Source organism: Anomaloglossus baeobatrachus, chromosome 5 (assembly GCF_048569485.1).
Source record: "Anomaloglossus baeobatrachus isolate aAnoBae1 chromosome 5, aAnoBae1.hap1, whole genome shotgun sequence".
NCBI classification, from domain to species: domain Eukaryota; kingdom Metazoa; phylum Chordata; class Amphibia; order Anura; family Aromobatidae; genus Anomaloglossus; species Anomaloglossus baeobatrachus.
Window position 1 is genome coordinate 237114853 of NC_134357.1, and position 23275 is coordinate 237138127.

The 23275-nt window shown below is 48.0% G+C and overlaps 1 protein-coding gene across 2 annotated transcripts in view; it reads right to left on the reverse strand.

The window, feature by feature from the left end:
• The window catches only part of LOC142311101 (gastrula zinc finger protein XlCGF66.1-like), a 94469-nt gene that overhangs the window by 11255 nt on the left and 59939 nt on the right, over positions 1-23275 (reverse strand). For both annotated transcript variants that reach the window (XM_075349205.1, XM_075349204.1), the window contains 3 exons: positions 13622-13745; positions 2860-2957; positions 2524-2635 (listed from right to left, as the gene is read on the reverse strand). In XM_075349205.1, the coding sequence (XP_075205320.1) occupies positions 2524-2635; positions 2860-2957; positions 13622-13745 (334 nt within the window). The remainder of the gene's footprint in view (positions 1-2523; positions 2636-2859; positions 2958-13621; positions 13746-23275) is intronic.

The window sequence follows — 23275 nt, forward strand, 5'->3', positions numbered from 1 at the left end:
CCAGCATTGCAGCCCGACAGGATGTATCTGGGTCGTTTGGGAGACGGAAGTCTTTTTTTTGTGTTGCTTTTTATTATGTTGGTTGTTCTTTGACTATTAGGGTATGTGCGCACGTTGCATTCGGCCGTGACAAATATTCCGCAGCGTTTTGTCACTGCATGTGCGTTTCAAAACGCATCCAAAACGCTGTGTTTTGGATGCATTTTGAATGCAGAATGGATGCATTTTTGACAGTGCGTTCCCATTCGGCTCGGCTACATCCCCATAGAGCCGAGTGGGAACGCACTGTCTGTTTAGCTGGCTGCTAGACAGAGCCGCGCAATCAGAATGAACTCGGATGAACTTCACCCTACTTCATGGTCATCGCTCGGCTCTGTGTGTGTGCCTCGGCCTGATTTGCGGTCACCAGTGAAGGACTCACCGGTGACCGCAAATCCCCTGAGTGACTGAAGTGAGCCGCGCAATCAGCTCTGCCGTCACCCAGGTTACCCTCGGCCACAGCTGTAGTCCTCCACCTGAGACAGTTGGAGGATCCAGCGGTGGCCGCGGGTAACCTGAGTAACGTCATCACTGACAGCGCGACTCACTTCAGTTGCTGCGTGGAGCTGACACAGAGCGGTCGTGCTCTGCGGCCGCTCCTGTCAGCTTCCGATGTAGCAGAGCTGGATGCGTCGTGGGACCTCGTGTGGATTACGTCGGACCTGGAGGGGTGTTTGGGGATTTTAATAAAGTGGTGAAAGAGGGTGATTTTTTTTGTCTTTTATTCCAAATAAAGGATTTTTTTTGGGTGTATGTGTTTATTTTCTTTAACTTACAGGTTAATAATGGGGGGTATCTCATAGACGCCTGCCATGATTAATCTAAGACTTACTGGCAGCTATGGGCTGCCATTAACTCCTTATTACCCCGAATGCCACCACACCAGGGCAATTCGGGATGAGCCAAGTTGAGTCCCAGGACTGTCGCATCTAATGAATGCGGCAATTCTGGGCGGCTGCTGGCTGATATTTTTAGGCTGGGGAGCTCCCCATAACGCGGGGCTCTCCATCCTGAGAATACCAGCCTTCAGCCGTGTGGCTTTACCTTGGCTGGTATCAAAATAGGGGGGGGGGGGGGACTGCACATAGCTTTTTTTAAATTTATTTATTTATTTTACTAAACGATATAGACCCGCCCATTGGCAGCTGTGATTGGTTGCAGTGAGACAGCTATCACTCACCGTGGGGGCTCGTCTGAATGCAACCAATCATAGGCGCCGGTGGGCGGGGAAGGAGGGAATACGAAATGGAATAATGAGCGGTTGCCATTTTCAAAGCAGGAGAAGGCACCAGAGCAGTGTGACAGCTGTGCAGCGCCACGCCCGTGATCGGTGAATATGAAAGAGAGAGGGAGAGACCGACCAACTGACAGAGAGAGACCCACCGACAAAGAGAGATCAACATCGATTTCAATGGGTGGAAAATGCATCCAAAACGCACAAAAGAAGTGACCTGTTGCTTTTAGAACGCAGCGTTTTGGCAAAAAATTTCAGCAGCCAAAACGCTGCGTTCTAAAACGCAACATGTGGATGGAATTTCCACAATCTTCATAGATTGTGCTGGGGACGCAGGATGCATTTGTTTACGTTGTAGTGCAAAACGCAGAGTACACGCATGAAAAAACGAAACGTGTGCACACAGCCTTACAGTATTGTTGGTGGAATATTTCAGGCTTGGGGGATTACTTTGAATTCCGTCTTGGGCCCCAAATTGTCTAAAACCAGCCCTGACTGACAGCAATATTGATTAAAAAATAAATGTGGAGAATAAAAGAGGAATATGTTATCAGAATTTAAAGCAGTTGTCCGGAGAAAAAAGTTATCACTAGAGAAGGGCGAGCACTAAAAAGTCAGGTCAGACGCTCTGAAAGAGCTGAACTCGAGTAAGGAGTATAATGGATGTCAATGATTGATTTGTCTCTCCGCCCACATACAGCCAGCCATAAAGAGACCATTTCTGGACACACTACATCCGAGAACGTTTCTTTAATCCCAGTGAGAGCCATTCAGAGAGTGCAAATGGCTTTGGTGCCTGCGTATAGCATGCAGTGAAATACACCTGTGCGTTGTGGTCATTGTTTAACGGATGAAACATCTGGGCACCCACAATGCTCAGCTGAGCTCCACGAGTACCCGACCACCCAATACTTGATCGAGTAACGAGCAGTGCCAAGCATGCTGACGCATCGCTAGTTATCACAAATCCTCAAGATAGGGGTTAACTTCTTGATTGGTGGGGGTCCCTTGGTGCTGACCTTCACCTATCCCTATTAATATGGAGTAGCAGTCTGCATGTTTAACCACTGCAACATTCATTCTCTATGGTCCTGCTGACCTCTGTACTTGGCTTTTTATGGCACCCACAGAGAATGAATAGAGCAGGTGTTCCACCTACCACCCTATTTTGTAACAGAAACCTACCGATGAACACGTTATCACCCATCTTGATAAATAGGGGTTGTCTAGCAATACAATTTATCACTTACCGGAGCTGATATCTTTAGGAAATCTCTCCTCCTCACACAGTTGGGTTACATCTGTATATGTTGCGTCTTGTTCTGTTATGTCTTCCACTTTTATACGACTCAGATTTGTAGCCTAATCCACCATATATGAAACAAGTAATTGACAATTAAGAATGGATTTGGAAAAATTAACTAAAAATTGTCACCATCACCTGTCACTATTCAATGGCAGCAATATGCATCTACAGCAGATCGATAAACTCCTGAGTTTAGTTTATTACTGCTCTAAATATTATAAGAAGAAAATAAAATTTAACATGAAGATCAAATGCTACTGTAAATGGCAAGTTCAGGTACCTGACGACACTGTGGGGCATTCTGATATTCCGTTGGATAGTCCTTGGTATATAAAGTATTGGAATATGTCTTGAGTGGTTCTTCTCTGCTAGATTCATCTGTGAAAGACAAACACAACAGAACATTCATTATTCACTTAAAGGGGGTTGTCTACTATTTGGACAACATCTTCTCATTCCACATATTTGAGCACTCTAAAATAAAAAAAGCTTGTCCTCACCCCTGCCGCCGGCACTGTTTCTGCGGTGTCTGCACTCTATCTTCAGGGGCTCGAGTGACATAACCTCAAGGGCCATTTACACGCTGTGACATCGCTAACGATATATCGTCGGGGTCACGGTGTTTGTGACGCACATCCGGCGTCGTTAGGGACGTCGCAGCGTGTAACATGTATGAGTGGCTCAAAAAATTGATCAATTATTTGCTAAAAATCTCATTTTTTTTATTATAGTACAGTTGGAATAAATCTGTGAATTCTCACTTTTATATGATGCATGCCAATTTCAGATCGTGCTGGCTCCTTTTTCTCTGTTATGACTGTAGTTATGCTACAAATTCTGGTGGCCGGTCACCACCATGCCATGCACGCCTGATTTTGGTTTGCTATGTATTCCTCCTGTTGGTAGCTGTTCAGATTCAGTTACCTCACCCCTTTCCACAGGCAATGCTAATTAAGCACCATTCTTGGATCTGGTCCGCCTTTATCAATGGTTGCAGTCTGGCACTGGGAGGGTCAGTTCTGATATAGTCCTGGTATGTGTAGAGCTTGCTCCACATGCTGGGACCTGGGCTGGTCTCTATCCACAATTGCCTTTTTTGCAACATGGAAGCGGCTATATACAGGTTACAGGTATGTGTGCTCCATTATGGTTCTGCTTTTAACTTTATCTAGGAGGCCGCATGGCACATGAAATACAGAATATAGAGTAGGACCCCCCTATTGAGATTTGCCGTGACGTTGGCAGGGGTGGCTCAAAAAATTGATCAATTATTTGCTAAAAATCTCATTTTTTTTTATTATAGTACAGTTGGAATAAATCTGTGAATTTTCACTTTTATATGATGCTGCCAATTTCAGATCGTGCTGGCTCCTTTTTCTCTTCAACATGTATGAGTGACCAACGATCGCAAAATAGGCAAAAAATCGTTGGTATGTGAGAGGTCGTTCACTTGCCAAAAATCGTTGTCTATTCAGTAGCGAGGTTGTTGCTCGTTCCTGTGGCAGCACACATCACTATGTGTGACACTGCAGGAACGAGCAACAACCTCGTACCTGCGGCCGGCCGCAATGAGGAAGGAAGGAGGTGGGCGGGATGTTCGTCCCGCTCATCTCCGCCCCTCCGTTTCTATTCGACGGCTACGGGGACTCAATCTACAGAGAGTGCCGGGGATAGAGCAACCTGGGTCACTACATTGGCACTGATACTCCTGGGACCGGAGCCAGCAACTCACTGTGGACCCAGGGGTAGAGACTGTTAAAGTTAACCTGGTGTGGTCTCCATCATTATACATCATACATCTCCCAGGCACAGCCCTACCTGCGGAGGGTCTACCACCATAGCTGCCACTATCACCATCACTGGGAGTACCCACATTGAGCAGCGGCGGTTCTCCATTCTTAACTGCAACCCGCAGGTGACGTCACGAATATTAACTCTATTATCCCCTGTAAATACCCCCTTTTATTAAGCGTCCCCAGGGCACGAGACCGGCCAAACAGCCACCTGAAGTGACATTCCCGTTTGCAACCGCCCAGGACCGAGTACCCCCTTCCCTGGGCGACACACCTTCACCTGTCGATTACCTGCCTGTTTAAATTAAAAGAGCTTTGAAGAGTGCGGTGATTTTCATACGGAAATGCAGGGATTTGCAATTTTGCACCCAGAACTGCCCGTGGTTCCGGGGGCATATTGGACCTGACAGGTTCCCTTTAACTAAATGATAGTTTCTGAAAACATGACATTGTTAATAAATGTGGGCCGTTATTTATATGAATGTGGCCTAAAAGACTGGGGATGTTAGAATAATGGTCCAAATCTTTCCTCACCCAACATTTGCCATCAAGTGAGTGCCGGGACATGCAATACACAGTAAATTCTGTGAAAATAAACCGTTTTACACTACTTTATTGTATCAAGCCAGATTTGTATATTTTTTTTTCATTTTCTGCCCTATCTGATCTACTCGTGGTTTAACTAGGCCATCTCTATAGTGCAGTAATGAACCAATGGGTAAAAAATGTATTCAAATTACCCAGAGTGAAAACAGTCTTGGACTAAATTCACACTTGCATTTTTGTTGTATGCTGTCACAAATTATTAGGCCCTGTGCGCACTGGAAAACAGAGTTTTCTTAAGAAAATTCCGCAGGGTCTGAAAGATTACCGCACCCGCGGTAAAAAAACCGTGGCAAACCGCACCCAAAAACCGCATGCGGTTTGCCGCGGTATTGTTCGCGGTATTGCCGCATGCGGGTTGGTACATGTGCTTTAATGCATTCAATGCAATAGAGCACATTGGGAAAAAAAAAAAAAAAAGTAATTTCCTTCTGAGATAGATGATAGATAAATAGACAAATAGAAGAATAGATAGAAGGATAGATAGATAGATAGGGTCCCTGTGAGCCCACGCTGCATTTCTCTCGAGCGGTAATGTGTGTTCACATTACCGGCCGTGGGAAATGCCCTGTAGTTACCTCTGCTGTCTCGCTGCAAGGCTGCATTCAGCAGTGTGTCATTCGCGGCTGGATGCAAGCATCGCAGGACGTGGATTACGTCGGAGGGAGCTGTGTGTTTCGGGGGGTTAATAAAGGGGTGAACCAGGGGCTTTTTTGTGTTTTATTTAAAATAAAGGATTTTTCTGTGTGTGTGTTTTTTTCACTTTACTTACGGGTTGATCATGTCAGCTGTCACATAGACGCTACCATGATCAAGCCTGGACTTAGTGGCGGCGATTCGCCGCCATTAACTCCTTATATTACCCTGATTGCCACCGCATTATGGCAACACGAAGAGCCGGGGACACTCCGGGACTGCCGCATAATGGATGCGACAGTCCTGGGGCAGCTGCGGGCTGATATTCTCGGCTGCAGGAGGAGGGGGGGCATTAACCCTGGCCCTCGCCCTCCCCAGCCTGAGAATACCGGGCCGCCGCTGTGTGCTTACCTCGGCTGGACGGTAAAAATACAGCGGAGCCCACGTGTTTTTTTTTCTTTATGTCCGTTTGCTTTCTATGTGTATTCTATATGTCTGTGTCTGTGTGCGAGTGTGATCTGTGTGTGTGTTTACTATATGTCTGTGTCTGATATGTGTGTGTTTACTCTCTGCTCTGCTTCCTCTTCCTGTCATAATGACATCACTTCCCTGCAAACCGCAGGCAGCGATGTACATTACCGCAGGTAAACTGCGAAATACTGGAGGGAATAACACAGGAAAACGCAATGAACCGCACAGAATTTGCTACCTGCGTTATTCCCTGCGGGATTTCACGATTACATCGCAGTCAATGGAGTGCAATGCCGCAGCGACGTGCGGAAAAGAAGTGACATGCAATTGTTTTTGCTGCGGGAATCCTGAAGTAACACATGCAGCTGTCAAAATCCGCATAGTGCGCACAGCATTTTTTTTCCCATAGGTTTTGCTGGTGATTCACTGCAGAGATGTTATGAACATAACATGTAGCAAAACATGCAGCAAAACCGCAGGACATTTGCGGCAAAAAACGGCAAGTGCGCACAGGGCCTTATGCAGGGTTTTAGAATTTTTGTTTTATAACTCCTTCCCAGCATGCAGCATGCAGCTGTCAAAATCCGCATAGTGCGCACAGCATTTTTTTTCCCATAGGTTTTGCTGGTGATTCACTGCAGAGATGTTATGAACATAACATGTAGCAAAACATGCAGCAAAACCGCAGGACATTTGCGGCAAAAAACGGCAAGTGCGCACAGGGCCTTATGCAGGGTTTTAGAATTTTTGTTTTATAACTCCTTCCCAGCATAAGATGTAATAGTATAATAATAATACAGTTTTATTTCTATAGCGCCAACATATTCCGCAGCGCTTTACAATTCAGAGGGGACATGTACAGACAATATGAGACAATACAAAACAAAACTATGATACCAGGAGGAGTGAGGACCCTGCTTGTAAGCTTACAGTCTATGAGGAAATAGGGGAGGCACAAAAAGGTGAGGGGGGGGGGGAAGCTTGTTATATATTGTCCAGCCATAAATTTAATAGGGGATTCAAAACCAGCTGCATGAACCTGAGTCATTATCCAGAATTTATACAGGTACAGGGGACAAGAATTGGAAGTAATTTTTTTGTTATGAAGGGCAGAAATTGTCTAGATTAGATCAGGGCAGTGAGGTGATAGGCTAGTCTAAAGAAATGCATTTTTAGGGCCCGCATAAAGGTGGGGATGTTGGGAATTAATTGGATTGCTCTTGATAGTGTGTTCCAGAGCATAGGTGCAGCTCGTGAGAAATCTTGAAGACGGGAGTGGGAGGTTCGAATTGTTGAGGATGTCAGTCTTAAGTCATTAGCAGAGCGGAGGGCACAGGTGGGGAGATAGACAGAGATGAGGGAGGAGATGTAGGGGGGTGCAGAACCGTGGAGAGCTTTGTGAGTGAGAGTGATAAGTTTATGTTGGATTCTGTAGCGGATAGGCAACCAGTGCAATGACTGGCACAGAGCAGAGGCATCAGTGAAGCAGTTGCAGAGGGAAATGATCCTGGCTGCGGCATTCAGAATGGATTGGAGAGGGGAGAGTTTAGTAACAGCGAGACCAATTAGTAAAGAATTACAATAATCCAGGCGAGAATGAATGAGAGTGACAGTAAGAGTTTTTGCAGAGTCAAAAGGTAAGAAAAGGTCGAATTCTAGAGATGTTTTTGAGGTGGAATTGACAAGAACGAGCAAGTGAACGAATGTGGGGAGTGAAGGAAAGATCGGAGTCAAATATAACCCCAAGACAGCGGGCGTGCTGCTGGGGCGTAATGGTAGAGCCACACACAGAAATGGTAATATTGGGTTTCGGAAGGTTGGGAGAGGGAGGAAACAGAAGAAGTTCAGTTTTTGATAGGTTCAGTTTTAGATAGAGGGAGGACATGATGTTGGAGACAGCGGAAAAGACAATCGGTAGTATTTTGTAATAGTGCAGGGGTGATGTCAGGAGAAGATGTGTACAGTTGGGTGTCATCATTATAGAGATGGTACTGGAAACCAAATCTGTTGATCGTTTGTCCAATAGGGGCTGTGTATAGAGAGAACAGGAGGGGGCCTAGGACTGAACCCTAAGGAACCCCAACCGTAAGGGGAAGAGGAGAGGAAGAGGAGCCAGCAAAAGATGCAGTGAATGAGCGATCAGAGAGGTAAGAGGAGAACCAAGAAAGAATGGTGTCCTTGAGCCCGATAGAGCGGAGCATAGTGAGGAGGAGCTGCTGATCCACAGTATTGAATTCTGCAGAGAGATCCAAGAGGATCAGCAGGGACTAGTGACCATTAGATTTAGCTGTAAGTAGATCATTAGGGATTTTAGTAAGAGCAGTTTCAGTAGAATGTAAGGAGCGGAAACCGGATTGTAGAGATTTCAGGAGAGAGTTATCTGACAGATCGCGAATTAGACGGGAGTGGACCAGGCGTTCCAGGAGTTTGGAGATGAATAGGAGATTGATTAGAGACAGGTCTGTAGTTAGCGGCTCAATTTTGGTCCAGGGATGGTTTTTTTAAGTAACAGGTGTATGCTGGCATGTGTGCAGGAGGAGGGAAAGACACCAGAGGAGAGAGAGAGAGATTGAATATTTTAGTTAGGTGAGTGGTGACAGCTTTAAGGAGATGTGAGGGAATAGGGTCACTGGTGCAGGTAGTAGGGCGAGAAGATGCGAGGAGCCTGGTGACTTCTTCTGTGACCGGATCAAAGAGTGAAAGTGAGCTAGATGTAGTGTAGGAGGGTATGTCTTATGTCGGGTCACAGTGTATGCAGCAGGCTCAGGAGCTGAGATCCACCAAACCAGGCAAATGATTACTGTAATATGAAACTAGCATCTGCCTGTAACTACAGTGGTTGGAGGTAGCTCGGAGGTAGCTCGGAATTCTTTGGTTTAACCACTTAAATGCCACTCTCAATCGCTAACACCGGCTTTTTAATGGCGTAACGTAATTGCAGGGAATTAATGATTGTGATGCCAGCCCGGGGCCTACTGATTGCCTCAGTCACTGCCATGTTGGTCATCCTGTGCAACATGAAACAAAAATATTTTTTAACAGGGACTCAGGTTTTTGCTATTTAATCTGAGAGCAGCATGAAGTAGTGCCAAAAACCCTGATTACATTGATGTGTCAATTATTGGGTTTTGTGTAGTTTTTATCTGAGTTATCAGCATGTGATTATTACTAGAGGACTAGTTGCCTCATGCCATGTAGTCCTCCTGCTCTGTATGGCCCCATCCCCACCCCAGATTAGCAATTTCTGACTATGCAGTGTGTACACAGAAACTTTCCAATCAGCGGTGTGGAGGGTTTATACTGATCTCAGCATTCAGAGAACTTTTAGATCTGCAGCAGAGACATCAGTGATTTTGCCAAATGACAGCATTAGGACCAGCAAGTGATCCATTGCTAGAATCAGTGTCTCAGACCCTACATCATGCTGCTCTAAGATGAGGTGGTAAGAACCTGCTGATAGATTCCTTTTTAAATATGAATACAAAAATTAAAATTACCTGCATTAAAAATAAACATTTGGTTTCTGTAAAAGCGCAGTCTATCAAAATATAAAATTAATCCAAATGATAACCACCATAGTGAGGGGAAAGTAAAAAGAAACAGCAGATTATTGCAACACTACAACAAATTGCAATTAGAAGTAATCAAAATATTGCATCTCCACCAAGATGGTATCAATAAAAACATCAGACGCCACGCTAGAAAACAAGCTCTCACCCGAACAATGAAAACATTACGGGGCTTAGAAAATGTCAACCAGCAAAAATGCTGTATACAGTATCCCATTACACAGTACAGTATATACTATATGGCATGCCTATCAATGTGCATTTGTGGATACAGTATTGTACTTTCTGCTAACCAGTGCAGCACATTGCTTAGGCTACTTTCCCACATCAGGTTTTTTCCATCAGGCACAATCCGGAAAAAAACGGGTAACACGGATCCGGTACTGCATCCGTTTCACCCCATAGATTTGCATTGTTACCGGATTGTGCCTGATGGCTTTGCGTTGCATCTGTTTTTTTCCGGATGCGGCAAAATCAATTAAAGGGGCGGCAGGAGGCAACATATCTTGTAACGTTTTTTTGTCCGGCAAAAAAACGCATCGCGCCGGATCCGGCGCGATACGGCATGTTTTACACTGGAAGCCTACGGACGCCGGATCCGGCACAATGCGGCAAAAAACGGATGCGGCTGCCGGATCCGTTTTTGTAAACTGTGCATGCTCCAATGTTTTGAAAAAACGGATCCAGCAAAAAAAAACAAAAAAAACGGACAAACCGGATGCAAAAACGGATGCAAAACGGATCCACCGGATCCGTTTAACGGATCCGTTTAACGGATCCGGCATAACGGATCCGGCATAACGGATCCGTTAAAAAACGGATCCGTTGGATACGGTTTTTACATTTTTTTGCCGGATCCGTTGGATCAGGAAAAAAAAAGGATTGTGCCTGAATGCAGAAAACTGATGTGTGAAAGTAGCCTTAGGCTATGTGCACATGTTGCTTTTTTTTCAGCGCGGAAAAAAACGCACCCTCTGGCAGAGGAGAGAATTGTAAACAATGCTTTTTGAGAAAAACGCATCGAAAACACATGCGTTTTTCATGCGTTTTTTTAGGTGCGTTTTTTTAAGACTTGTCAGTGTTAATAAAGTTGGTTGAACACAGACCTTTGGAAAAAAAACCCTGTGATGTCATTTCCTTCTTCTCCACATTCTGTTTGGATAAATGGGAGGGCTTGGAATGGAAGGAGCACCATTTGAATTTTGGAAAAGTTGAAATAAACTTCGTGCACCATGTCACATTAGCAGGGCCCCTTGGGTACCTATACGTCAGAAAACCCCCACAAGTGACCCCATTTTGGAATCTGCACCCTTCAAGGATTTTATTCAGGAGTATATTAAGCATTTTGAATCCACAGCTACTTCACCCAAAATGTTGCTGTAGCAACAATATTCTCACTTTTAGGCTATGTGGCCGTGATCCAGCGACACGGCGTCTAGTACACAGTGTCAGCCTTCCTGCAGAGATGTGAGTGTTGTCCACGGGAGAACGCAGCTGCCCATGCCCACGATTTGGGTTCAGGCTGCTGTGGACTTTAGCTCTGTTCTACCTGAAGAGAGCACTCTTGTCTCCGCAGCATAAATTGACATGCTGAGGCTCGGGAAGCCACGCCAACGGTCAGTTTATGCTGCGGAGAAAAGAAGCACAGTGGGCACGGGATCTCCAAAAATCCTTCCACTGTGCTTCTACTGCACAACGCAGCGTTATGGACGCAGGGAAAACACTCAGCGCCCAAACCACTGCAAAACCGGATTGTGGGCACACAGCCAAAAAAGCGTCAATGGATGAATGGATGTCAAATATATATAACGTCCCACCCCCGCCTGCATATTCTAAGCTGGCACCTTTATACCTTTCATGTGGCACTAAAGGGTGCCTAGCTTAGTATTTATCCAAAAAAAAACAAAAAACAAAACAATGAAAAAAATGGCGTGGGGTCCCCCCTATTTTTGATAGCCAGTTAGGGTAAAGCAGACAGCTGTAGCCTGCAAACCACAGCTGGCAGCTTCATCTTGTCTGGTGATCAATTTGGAGGGCTCCCCAGGCTTTTTTATTTATAAATAAAGAATTAAAAAGAAAATAACGTGGGGTCCCCCCAAATTAGATCACCAGCCAAGGTGAAGCTGACAGCTGGGGTCTGGTATTCTCAGGGTGGGAAGAGCCATGGTTATTGGACTCTTCCAAACCTAAAAATAGCAGGGCGCAGCCGCCCCAGAAGTGGCGCATCCATTAGATGCGCCAATCCTGGCGCTTCGCCCCAACTCATCCCGCGCCCTGGTGCGTTGGCAAACGGGATAATAAATGGGGTTGATACCAGATGTGTAATGTCACCTGGCATCAAGCCCAGCAATTAGTGATGTCACGGCGTCTATCAGATACCAGACATAACTAATTGACAGTAAACAAAAGCAAAAAAAATGACAAAAAATGTTTTATTAGAAAAAACACTTCCCAAATCATACCCTCGTTCACCAATTTAATCAAAAAATTTGAAAAAAATGGGTCCGCAGAAATCCATTTGGACGTCCCACGTCAGCTCTGGACCTTCTAGAATATGGGGGCACGTTCAGGGAACGTATCCCCCATTTTCTAGGAGGGCAGACCCTCCATTTGAGGAGAGTGGGTGCCAAAAATCTGCACCCACTCTCCCCGGGTCACAGCTGCACAGTGCCGAGCAGCAGCAGCCAGCACAGCTCTCTGAACATAGTGCTGGCTGTCAGCTGCTCTGCTCATGTGACCACACTGACCGGCGTCTGCTGTGAAGGAGGAGGGGGCCGCGGGGGATCAGCGCTGCGACCGGACAGGTAAGGGGGAATACCAGGGGGAATAGGGGGTGACCTGGCAGGGCCTGGGGGGCATTTTTCTGTCGCATGTCTCAAGGCACATGCGACAGAAATCATAGGAGTAGGTTGCGGCCGGTGCGCTACTGTGCGTGCGGCCATTTTGGATTTTCGGGAGGGGGGTCGGGGGTCGGGGCGGGCACTTTGGCGACACCGGGGGCTTTCCAGGACTTTGCCAGGAAGTGAGGTCAACAGGAAACCTCTTGACCTCACTTCCAGGTAAAATGCCTGCGTTCTGTATGCCGACAAAGCCCGCGGACCGCAACAACAAAGCAGCTCACTGCGGTGTAGCTGCGTTCTGACCCGCATCATTGATTCAATGGGGGAGAGAACGCAGCCACAACGCACAATAGAAGTGACATGCTGCTTTTCTTTCCACACCGATTTTTGGCATCCAAAACGCTGCGTTTAGAAACGCAGCGTGTGCACTGATTTTTCGGCTTTCTCATACACTTTGCTGGGAAAGCTGAACGCATGCAATTTGCCACTGAAACGCTGCGGTTCTAAACGCAGCGCTTCCGCGGTAAAAAACGCAATGTGTGCACACAGCCTTATACTGTACCTCCCGCACACCAACATCTCTATTGTAAGCTAAAGTGCAGTTTAAGTTGTTTCACATGTTTTTTCCTCTACTGTACAGTATTTTGTATCCGTGTACTGTAATCATTTTATATGAATACAGGACATTATTTTGTATTACTGTAATAACTTTGTATAAATACAGTAAATATTTTTGGGCTTTGGAACGAATTGTCTGTGTTTTAATTATTTCCTATGGTAAAATTCGCTTTGATATAAGAGTAACTTGGTTTAAGAGCTCACTCCCGGAACCAATTATGCTTGTAATCCAAGGTTCCACTGTATATATTTTTGTAAACAAACTGCCAACTGTATTCACCACTTAAACAACACACACTATACAAGTTTAGTATTGCAAGGAACACTGTAAATACAAAACCCAAAAAACGATTGAGGAACTGTGGTTTTTGCAGAATTTTGTTCAGATTTTGCTACAGCAGAGAAATCTGACAAAATGTCACAACCACAGAAGAGAATCAATAGCTCTGAAACTATGTTTTGTGAATAAAAGTTTGCAATGAAAGACCGAAAAAAATCCAAAACATTTTTACCTGGTGAGGTGAAAATCTGGTAACTCTCCATCTTAATGTCCTCATACTGATCCTTGTGTCTTTCTAGATACTCCCACTCCTCCATGGAGAAATGGACTGTGATATCCTGATATCTTACAGAAATCTAGTGTGCACAGATACAAACTCATTAGGAAAATGACATGGAATTTTCTTGTCTAACTTAGCCATTACTTAATGAACAAAAGGGAAGGCTAGTACCAAGATCAAGCCATGACAGCTGAAAGCGGAGTTGCTACAATGGAGCACAGCAAGTACGTTTGTGTTCTCTGACAATCTGACCATCGTTCAGGCCTGTTTCACACGTCAGTGAAAAACACAGACGTTTTTCACTGACGTGTAAAAAACGCACATGTCCCTCCGTGGTCCGTGATTCACAGCACACGTGGGTTGTCCATGTGCAATCCATGATACGTGCTCCATTATCCGTGATTGCACATGGACGTATACTCACCTGTCCCTGCTCCTGCTGTCCGTGGTGCTGAACTCTCCGGTTCTACTGTGTTTCCGCCCCCGTTGCAGCTACTTCTGGGTCGGCTGTGGCTGCATATGTTGCGGGCGGGGGCCAGACCGTAGCTAAGGGGGGCTGCTGCCGACAAGTGAAAAGGGGGGTTGTTTAAAAGGGAGATTGTCCGTGATGCCACCCACAGTGTGTGGTGAAGTGGGACTCCACCGCTACTGTTACGGGCCCCCCCGGGGGAAGATGTGATGGCAGCCGGATGTTAACCACTCCGTGGGTAGGGATGGTTGCCCCGGGGCCCAGTGTCTCTGTGCAGGGTATGGCGATGGCTGGGGCATGCGCGCCCGGATGGACCGGGGGATGCTGGGTTACTCACGAGTAAAATGAACCACACGAGTCTTTTGGTAAACCAAGGTGCTGGTGGCCGGCCGCCGCGGCCGGTTGTATTCTGGTCCCCCATTCGGGCTGATGGTTGCCGTCTTCTCCTCTGCACTGACTGTTTTAGACTTCCCGGTATGGAACACGGGAGTCCGCTCCCGGCTTTCTGTGTGCCTGAGGAGCCGTGCCCGCTGACCCGTGGGATCTATGGGCTCTGGCAGTTGCCCTATCCCTCTCTGCGGGTGGTTGTCTGCTTTTGGGACTTTGGTTGGGACAGGACCTATAATCCTGCCCTCAATCGGTTGATTAGCTAGGCAGTTGGTTCCGGTCCTGGCTTCAGTGTCCGAGTACCCCCTTTGTGCACGGTTTCCGGTCGGGTCTCCGGTGTAGGTACCGGCAGGCTCCAACCCTGTCCCGGTCCACCTCGGTTCTGCCAAGCCGTCTTCTCGTCTCCTGCTGATGGAGACCACCGTCTGCCACCTAGCCAAGGCACCAGGGCTCCGACCCTGGCCCCGTTCAACTTGAACTCACTCCTCCGCTGGAGCTACACCTAGCTCCAGCTTACACTCCTCTGAACTTGAACTCCAAACTTGATCTGACTCAGAACTGCTTGTTTTCCCACCCCGGGCTGTCTAGACCACTAGGTGGGCGTTTCCTAACCGCCTGGTCCCGCCTACTGGTGTGCCTGTCTTGCCCTGAGGGGGGTGACTAGGGTTTCAGGTCGGCTGTGTGTGACCTAGGTGAGGGATGGTGTTATGCGGGGGCCTATTGTGTGGCTACCTGGATTTCCCAGGGCGACACACATACATGAATATGTACGAGAATAAGCAGCTGTCTCTGAAGCTGCAGAGAGCAGAGGCCGGAGACAAGCAGCACAGGAGAAGGCGAGTTAAAAATGTTTTTTATTTTCAATGTCCGTGTTTTTTTGGTATGTGTTTCACGGATCCCACCATAGTGTGGTCTGTGGGACATCAGTAATGCCAGTAAAGAAAAAAAAAAAGACATGTTTCCGTGCGGCAATCCCGGATACGCATGTACGCTGCACAGAGTCATGGTCAGTGAAAAATCACTGATGTGTGAGCAGACCCATTGATTATAATGGGTCTGCGTATGTCCGTAATTCTGGTATGTAGAAAGACTAGCACATATGTACCAGAATCACTGACATGTGAAACAGGCCTCAAGTGAACAGAACTGACAATGGACCTGAACAGTTAAACATAACAACCAATGATCAGGTACATGGAATCTAATCGCATGTTGTTTAATAGCCTGCTGTTTAGACAGGCCGGTACTCACACAACAAATCGCTAATACCCTTGTCCACATAGACTGTCGTTGTACTTGCTAGCACATGTCTTATTTACATGGGATGGGGTGCAGCCGAGAACAATGATTTTTCAAAAAAAGAGCATAGATGGACTAAAGGCGGCGTTACACACAACGATTTATCGTAGGATCGCATGAGCGATCGCACCCGCCCCCGTCGTTTGTTTGCCCGTGTCGTACAAAGTCGATAAACCCCCGTCACACGTACTTACCTACCTAACGACGTCGCTGTGGGCGGCAAACATCCTCTTCCTGAAGGGGGAGGGACGTTCAGCGTCACAGCGATGTCACACAGCGGCCGCCCAATAGAAGTGGAGAAGCGGAGATGAGCGGAACGTTACATCCCGCCCACCTCCTTCCTTCCGCATTGCCGGCGGGATGCAGGTAAGCTGTGTTCGTCGTTCCCGGGGTGTCACACGTAGCGATGTGTGCTGCCACGGGAACGACGAACAACCGGCGCGCAGAAGGAGGAACGACATTATGGAAATGAACGACGTGTCAACGAGTAATGATAGGGTGAGTATTTTTGCTCGTTAACAGTCGTTCGGAGGGGTCACACGATGCGACATCTCTAACGATGCCGGATGTGCGTCACTAATTCCGTGACCCCGACGACATATCGTACCATGTAACGCCGCCTTAACAGACGCGATGACAGTAGTGTACAATTGGGTTACTACAAAAGAGGGAAGAAATGTTAATCAACAGTAGAGCAAATGTTATATCTGAAAATATGAAAACTGTTCTCCCGTTCTCTGCTCAGCAGGCACTGCTTCTCTAGCAAGACAAGAAAAGGATTCATGAAGTGGTTACATGATAGCGCACTCTCGTAAGGCTGATGCGGTGGAAACACCTAGGTTACTTACTGGTAGCCGGTTTTTCCAGAACCCATGACAGCACCACGTGAGAGAGGGATCCGCCCAGCGAGGACAGGAAACCATTCTGAAATAAAAGGGCGGTACCTCTCCCCTTCGTCAGTTGATTACCGAGAATTGAGAGGACCTCCAACAATCGTTAGAACGTTACTCTATCACCAACTATAACACACACATGCACACCCAGAATAGTGCACACTAAGGGTGAAAAGGGAGGGATTATATGGGTCCTGTCATGGGTTCTGGAAAAACCAGCTACTGGTAAGTAACCTAGGTGTTTTCCCCTCACCCATGACAGCACCACGTGAGAGATTTCCAGAGAATAACGTATTAGGGAGGGACCAACATCTCAAGCACCCTTCTACAAAACGAGAGATCAGCCGAGGAGGATAGATCCAACCGATAGTGACGGAAGAAAGGGGAATGTGAAGACCAGGTAGCGGTCCTACAAATCCAGTCAATAGATACCTGCGTCTTCTCAGCCCCGGAGGGCGACACCGCACCGGTGGAATAGGTCCTTATGCCCTCAGGGAACGCAGCCCTACTAGATGAGTAGGCTAAGCAATGGCCTCCCTAATCCACCTAGAGATAGTGCAGTTTTACACCCACAGACCTTTCCTACTACAGAGAGGGCTATGAAAAAGGACTGTGTTTTCCACACACTATGTCACTGAGATGTAGGGAAGCAGGGCCCTATGAACCTCCAACGTATGAATCTGTTTTACCCCAGTATTTGTAGGATGGCCGCAAAAGGAGGGAGGATTATTCCCTGCATGCCATGGAATTGAGAGGCGACCATTGGGAGAAAGGGTCCTATTAACACCTGACCTGGCCTATCGTTGAACAACTGAGCGTAGGGCTGTACTACCGATAAGGCGTGTAAGCACTAATTCTGCGAGCGAACGTCAAGGCCCCGAGCAAAATCGTTTCCAATGCCAGCAACGTCAGGGAGATTTTTATATTTATTATTTTTTTTTGGCAATAGGTTCAAAGGGAGGACTCGTGAGGGCGTCCAACCCTAATTTGATCCCCCGGTGGAACTGTCAGGCATGAACTCACAAACCCAAATAACCTTGAACCCACCGGTTTGCTGCCAGTTTTCCAATGTATAAGGTTCCTAGGGCAGAACAGGAACCCCTAGAGTGTACACTGAGAATCCTAGAGCACCCCGTCTGCAAGAATGCCAATTTGCATGGAATAGGAACTCATACCCAAGGGACCATTTGCAAAGAAGGGGAACTTTTGCCATCCCCTCCCATAGAGTATAGTGGTAACCGGTTTATGGCTCTTCAGCAAGGAAGAGACCGGGTCAGAGGAGAACCCTTGCGCATCAGCAACAACCTCTCAAGTTCTAAGCTGTGAAATGAAAAAACCCTTTTCCTGCACGAGGAACACAGGTTACTGCACTAACAGGTCCAGAATCCCCGGCAGAACCCTAGGATCCAGGACAGACAATGTCCTCAGGAGAGAGAGCCATGGCCCCTTGGGCCAGAAGGGGGTGAGGGGGAAGGACCCTCGCCCGAGCTTCCCCGAGCTCTTGAAGAACCATCGAGAGCATGACAACAGGGGGAAGGGCAGAGGCTATTCCGAAGGTCCATGGAATGGAAGTGCATTCACCGCAAGGGCTGGACGGCTGGGATCATGGAACAAGAGGTCTATATGCCAGTTTAGCCTGGAGGAAACAGATCCCTCCGTGGTATTCTCCACACAGCCACTACCGTTGAAAAGATCCGCGGATTCAGGGATCATTCCCCTTGCCGCGGTTGATGGCGCCTGAGGTAAGCTGCCAACTACAGGAATGGCCCATCGGGATTCAAACCCACAAGCTCACACATCCAAGGCCACAAGCTTACCACGAGACCATGGAACGAAAATTGGCATTTAGAATACGGTGAAGTGTAGAGCCGAGGGGGATTCTGTCCCGCCCAGTAAAGACCGTAAGATGCCAGAATGAGGGATGGGGACCGTGCCCCCCCCAGCGTTTCAGGAAGGAGACGGTAGACTGAGTGACTGACAGCAACCGAACGTGCTGACCCTGGTGGGGGGGGCAAAGGGAATTTAGTGCTCGTTCAGACCCTAGCGTCAGGAGGCGTGAGGGCTGTGCTGCTTCCTGCGCTGACCACCAGCCCAGGGATATCTGCACCTGGAGGCGAGCATCCCCAGCCGTACCGGCTGGCATCAGCAGTGACCACCTTCAGATGCCGAGGTAGCCAGGAACCCCACAGACAGGTTGCCTATGGACGTCCACCAAAGCAGGGAAGTCTTTACTGTCAAGGAGAGAATGACGTCCCCTTCGAAATATCTTCCAAAGGGTTTTCCTTTTGTTTTGTTTTTTTTGTTTGGCATACAGGATTTGCCATTGGAGAGCCCTGGAGTGCCCCGCAGGGATATAGCGTGTCTCAGAGACATGATGGCATGGCAGAGTGCCCCCAGGGCCTATTCCGACACCTTGAGTATCTACTCTGCTGGAACAAAAGGAATAACCTTTGGAAGGGCTGCTTGGCGTCGGATACGTTCTCCAACGCATCTTCCAGCTGTTTACCAAAAGGAGCAGCTCGACATACGGCCCTGAACATAATTCATGCTTGGTTTGCAGGCATATGGCATATAGGACAGCCCTTCAACCATAATGCCATTCCGGCCAGATTAGACAATCCTGCACAACGGGCTCCCAGCCTGGTAGCATCGGCTGCAGACTCTGCAAGAATGCCGCTGCTCCCTGCAGCAGTGGTAAGTTTAGAAAGAGATATACTCCCGAGGAGTGTTATCCTTCAGCTGATCTACAATAGTTTGTAGCCAGATCCTGAAAATCACGGGCCGTGCAGGGATTTGGCAATAGCCGGCTTCAGAATTCCTGCTGTTTCCCACAAGTGCGTGCATACAGGAACGTGCATATGGGACCTGGAGAGTGAGTGCCGTAACTGACAGTAACAAGCCCCCTGTTACGGGGGGCTGTCTGATAATAAAACCCAAAGGAATATCAGACAGTCAGGGTCCACCGTGCAAAGACTCTGCTGCAGACTATGGCAGAGGATAAGGGGTATATAAGTGTGCCACTGTAAATAGTAATAGCACAAGTGCAGAGTGCAATACCTCTGTTAAACTCACCGAGGAATATAATTAGAAAATAAAGCAATTCCTCCCTTACTTGGAGGGTGTGTGGTATGGTCTCTGTTAATGGTCACAGAGACAAAAGCAGTGAGTGTGAAATGGCACCTACCTAGGTCCGTTCCTCTAGCGGTGCCAGGAGACGGACAGCAGCGTAAGCCGCACAAAGCTCCTACCTGTGTTCGCTCCACTAGTGTGCGAGGACACGAACCACTAGATATGGCACCTGCCTAGGTCCGCTCCACTAGTGGTGCAAAAGAGACGGACAGCAGCATAAGCCGCACAAAGCTCCTACCTATGTTCGCTCCCCTAGTGTGCGAGGATACGAACAACTGCCAGACGCAGTATAAGGAACGTTACCCTAGCGGCAACGTCCACCTACGAGTAGAATCACAAGGCCCAGCCGGACCATGTGCCTCAGGCACCTGCCTATGTCCGCTCCACTAAGATGTAAGGATACGGACCGCAGCCGAAGCTGTAAGGTATAAGAACGCTACCCTGCCGGTAGCGCTCACCTAGCATAGACAGAGATGCCTAGAGGGACGTGCACAGAGCGTCTACTCTCATGCATGAACCAAGAGGACTGAGCGCCGGGTGGCGTGCGTCAGGGTCTTATATAGACTCTGTGCCTCATCCAAGATGGAGGACACCAGAGCCAATCCGCTATCAGAATGACAGCAATGACGTCACGCTGGCCTATCACCGAGCAAATCGTCACAAGCACATAACCAGCGACCAATCGGCATAGAAGGTGTCAGAGACATGTGACCACGTGTCACAAGCACATGACCAGCGGCCAATCAGCTTAGTAGGTGTCAGAGACATGTGACCTCGTGTCAGCGATGATGTCACCCGCACATGTGCAATGGCTCCAAGATAGGACTTAGTCTCCAGCGCTTGCACATGTGCAGTAGCAAGAAATCCGAACATAGTCTCCAGTGCTCGCACATGTGCAGTAGCAAGAAATCCGAACATAGTCTCCAGTGCCACAGCAACCGTAACACCCCCACTGTTAGTGACAGCTGTTAAGACAGAGCTGTCACTGTGTACATGTCATTCTGTAGGCATGGACCCCAACTTATGCTGTATGTCATAGGGGTGTTGTTGCCAACCGTGGAGGCTGCCGCTGCTGAATTGTCACAAAGGAAGGGGCTGCTACCAACCATATAGCAATACATTGTGAGGATTAGCTCAGGTAGGCATAGGCAAGGTCACAGGATGACACAGTATCTTCATAAAAAATTCCAGCCGTTTATGAAAAACTTGTCATAAACGGCAAACATTAAACATAACAGGCCTCTCCTGGCTTAAGGCAAAAATATAGCACAACCACATACCGCGGGCTTCCAGTCCAATACGGTCTCTATTAGAAGTGTGGCGCCTGTACACACTGGCTCCTGCCAGCGAACAACACTTGCTGCGGCTCCTTCCAAGAACCCAGAGACACTCTGCAGACTCCTGTCTGTCTCTCCACTCAAGGAGAGCTTTGGTCCAGTAGCCACAGCACTAACCAGCTTGGCTTGCACACTACTTCCAGTCTAAACCCAGACTGAATTCCAGAGCCCCATGTTCAGCCTCCACACAGGCTGATACATCCAGAGCTCCCTGCTCTGCTCTCACACTCTCCAGAACACACACTGCCAGTCTCCTAATCAGACTGGACACACCCACAGGTGGAGGTCTGCGATTCTCCAGACCTGCACAGCACACTGGGATAATTAAAGGGAACCTGACCCTTATATGCAGAAAGAAGCCTTTGTGGAACTACAAGTCCCATAGCAAACCTCTTCAGTTTAATATCGCAGCGACCTTCTCCACTGCGACATATAGCGACCATTTACCATATTGGTGGTCGCTACCTCACAACATATACACATTTGTAACTTGCATGCAGCAATCCATAGATCGAAGCAGAGACATTGCCATCTATGCCCCACACAAGGTGTCTCCGACACTCGGCCCGCAGGCCATATCGGCTCTCTGTACAGGGGACACTCCTTATGGATTTTAGGGGCCACCTAATGATGCAGATGACATTCACGAAGATCACTCACCCACCACAGGAGATCAAGGGTACCGGCCCTGGAGGCTTCGTCGGAACACCCACAGGTCCCGCAGAAGTCGTGGAGCCACAAGAGGATTTGCCCTTCTGGCTATTGAGGCCGGGCAGGTCTGTATCACTTAGAACGGGGACTGTTCATACGGCTATGCTGCCGGCGCTCCAGAGAGTGCTGCTGCCTTTCTGAAGCCACCCTGGGATGTAGGCACGAGCACCCGTGCTGCTCCTCCACCTTCCGGTCCCATAAGGTGCCCCCCCCGTTCAAATGCGCCCAGCGGTGTCCAGGCGGTGGGCGTCTGCCCCGAAACACCGCCGCTGCTGCATGGGCGCCGCCATCTTCTTCAGGAGACGTCACACAAGCACGCCTCCTGTACCCTGCATGCCTTGCGCGCGTCCCAGAGTACGCCACATTCGGCAGTCCTAGGCAGCAGGGGACCGCAAGGGGGGAGGACGGAGCGGCGGTCCGGAACCCCTGATGGGCTCTGCCGCACCCTCCTGTACGGACACCAGGTTCCCTAAGGGCTGGTGGACGGCGCTTCCAGCCCCGAAGAACGGCGCCGCAGGACTCACCCTGCTTTTCCGGACACCGGATGGGGCTGGGTAAATACAGCTTCTGTTCTTCAAACGTCTTACTTAAACCGCCGTATTCCAGAACAAGGTCTTCCATCAAGGACAGGAAACCAACTGACGAAGGGGAGAGGTGCCGCCCTTTTATTTCAGAATGGTTTCCTGTCCTCGCTAGGCGGATCCCTCTCTCACGTGGTGCTGTCATGGGTGAGGGGAAAATTTATGTATTGGGGAGGAAAAGCATGTTATGGCAGTTTTGAAAAACCAAGAATGGTGAAAAGACATTGCTCAAATTAAAATTGTTCTGGAAATTACACAATGGATAGACGTTACTGATATATAAATGGGGTGAACATAAGGTTAGACCCAGCTTATGTTCACCTGATTGCAGAGAATGCTTCCACCCCCATCCGAGCTAAACCTCCTGGATCCCCCAAGGCTGTACAATCTCCTTATATGATATGTAAATGATTACAAAATGGAAACAACATTTTCAAAACATCTCGATTATTCGGTGTTAAGTATGAGCCTCAGATACTGATATTACCGCACTTACATGCCTTGGTGGCTATCAATGAGGTTATTAATGCTTATCTGACAAATATTTTGCCACTCTGAATGTACTTGGGCATATCATCAAGATCCTGTCACACGGAGGTTTTTACAAACATTGCCAATTGTCATGGCGGCGTCAGAATCTGTTCAGACTGCTGATTCGGACGCTCCGCCTGATAACTTCACTGAGGTCTGTAATCAGTGCAGGCTGACTCGGGCATCGACCAGCAGATTGGTAGTTCATAGCCAGGCTCGCAAGAGGTAATCTCTGCTGGTCTGCTTGTGAGTAGAGATCAGCAGACTTA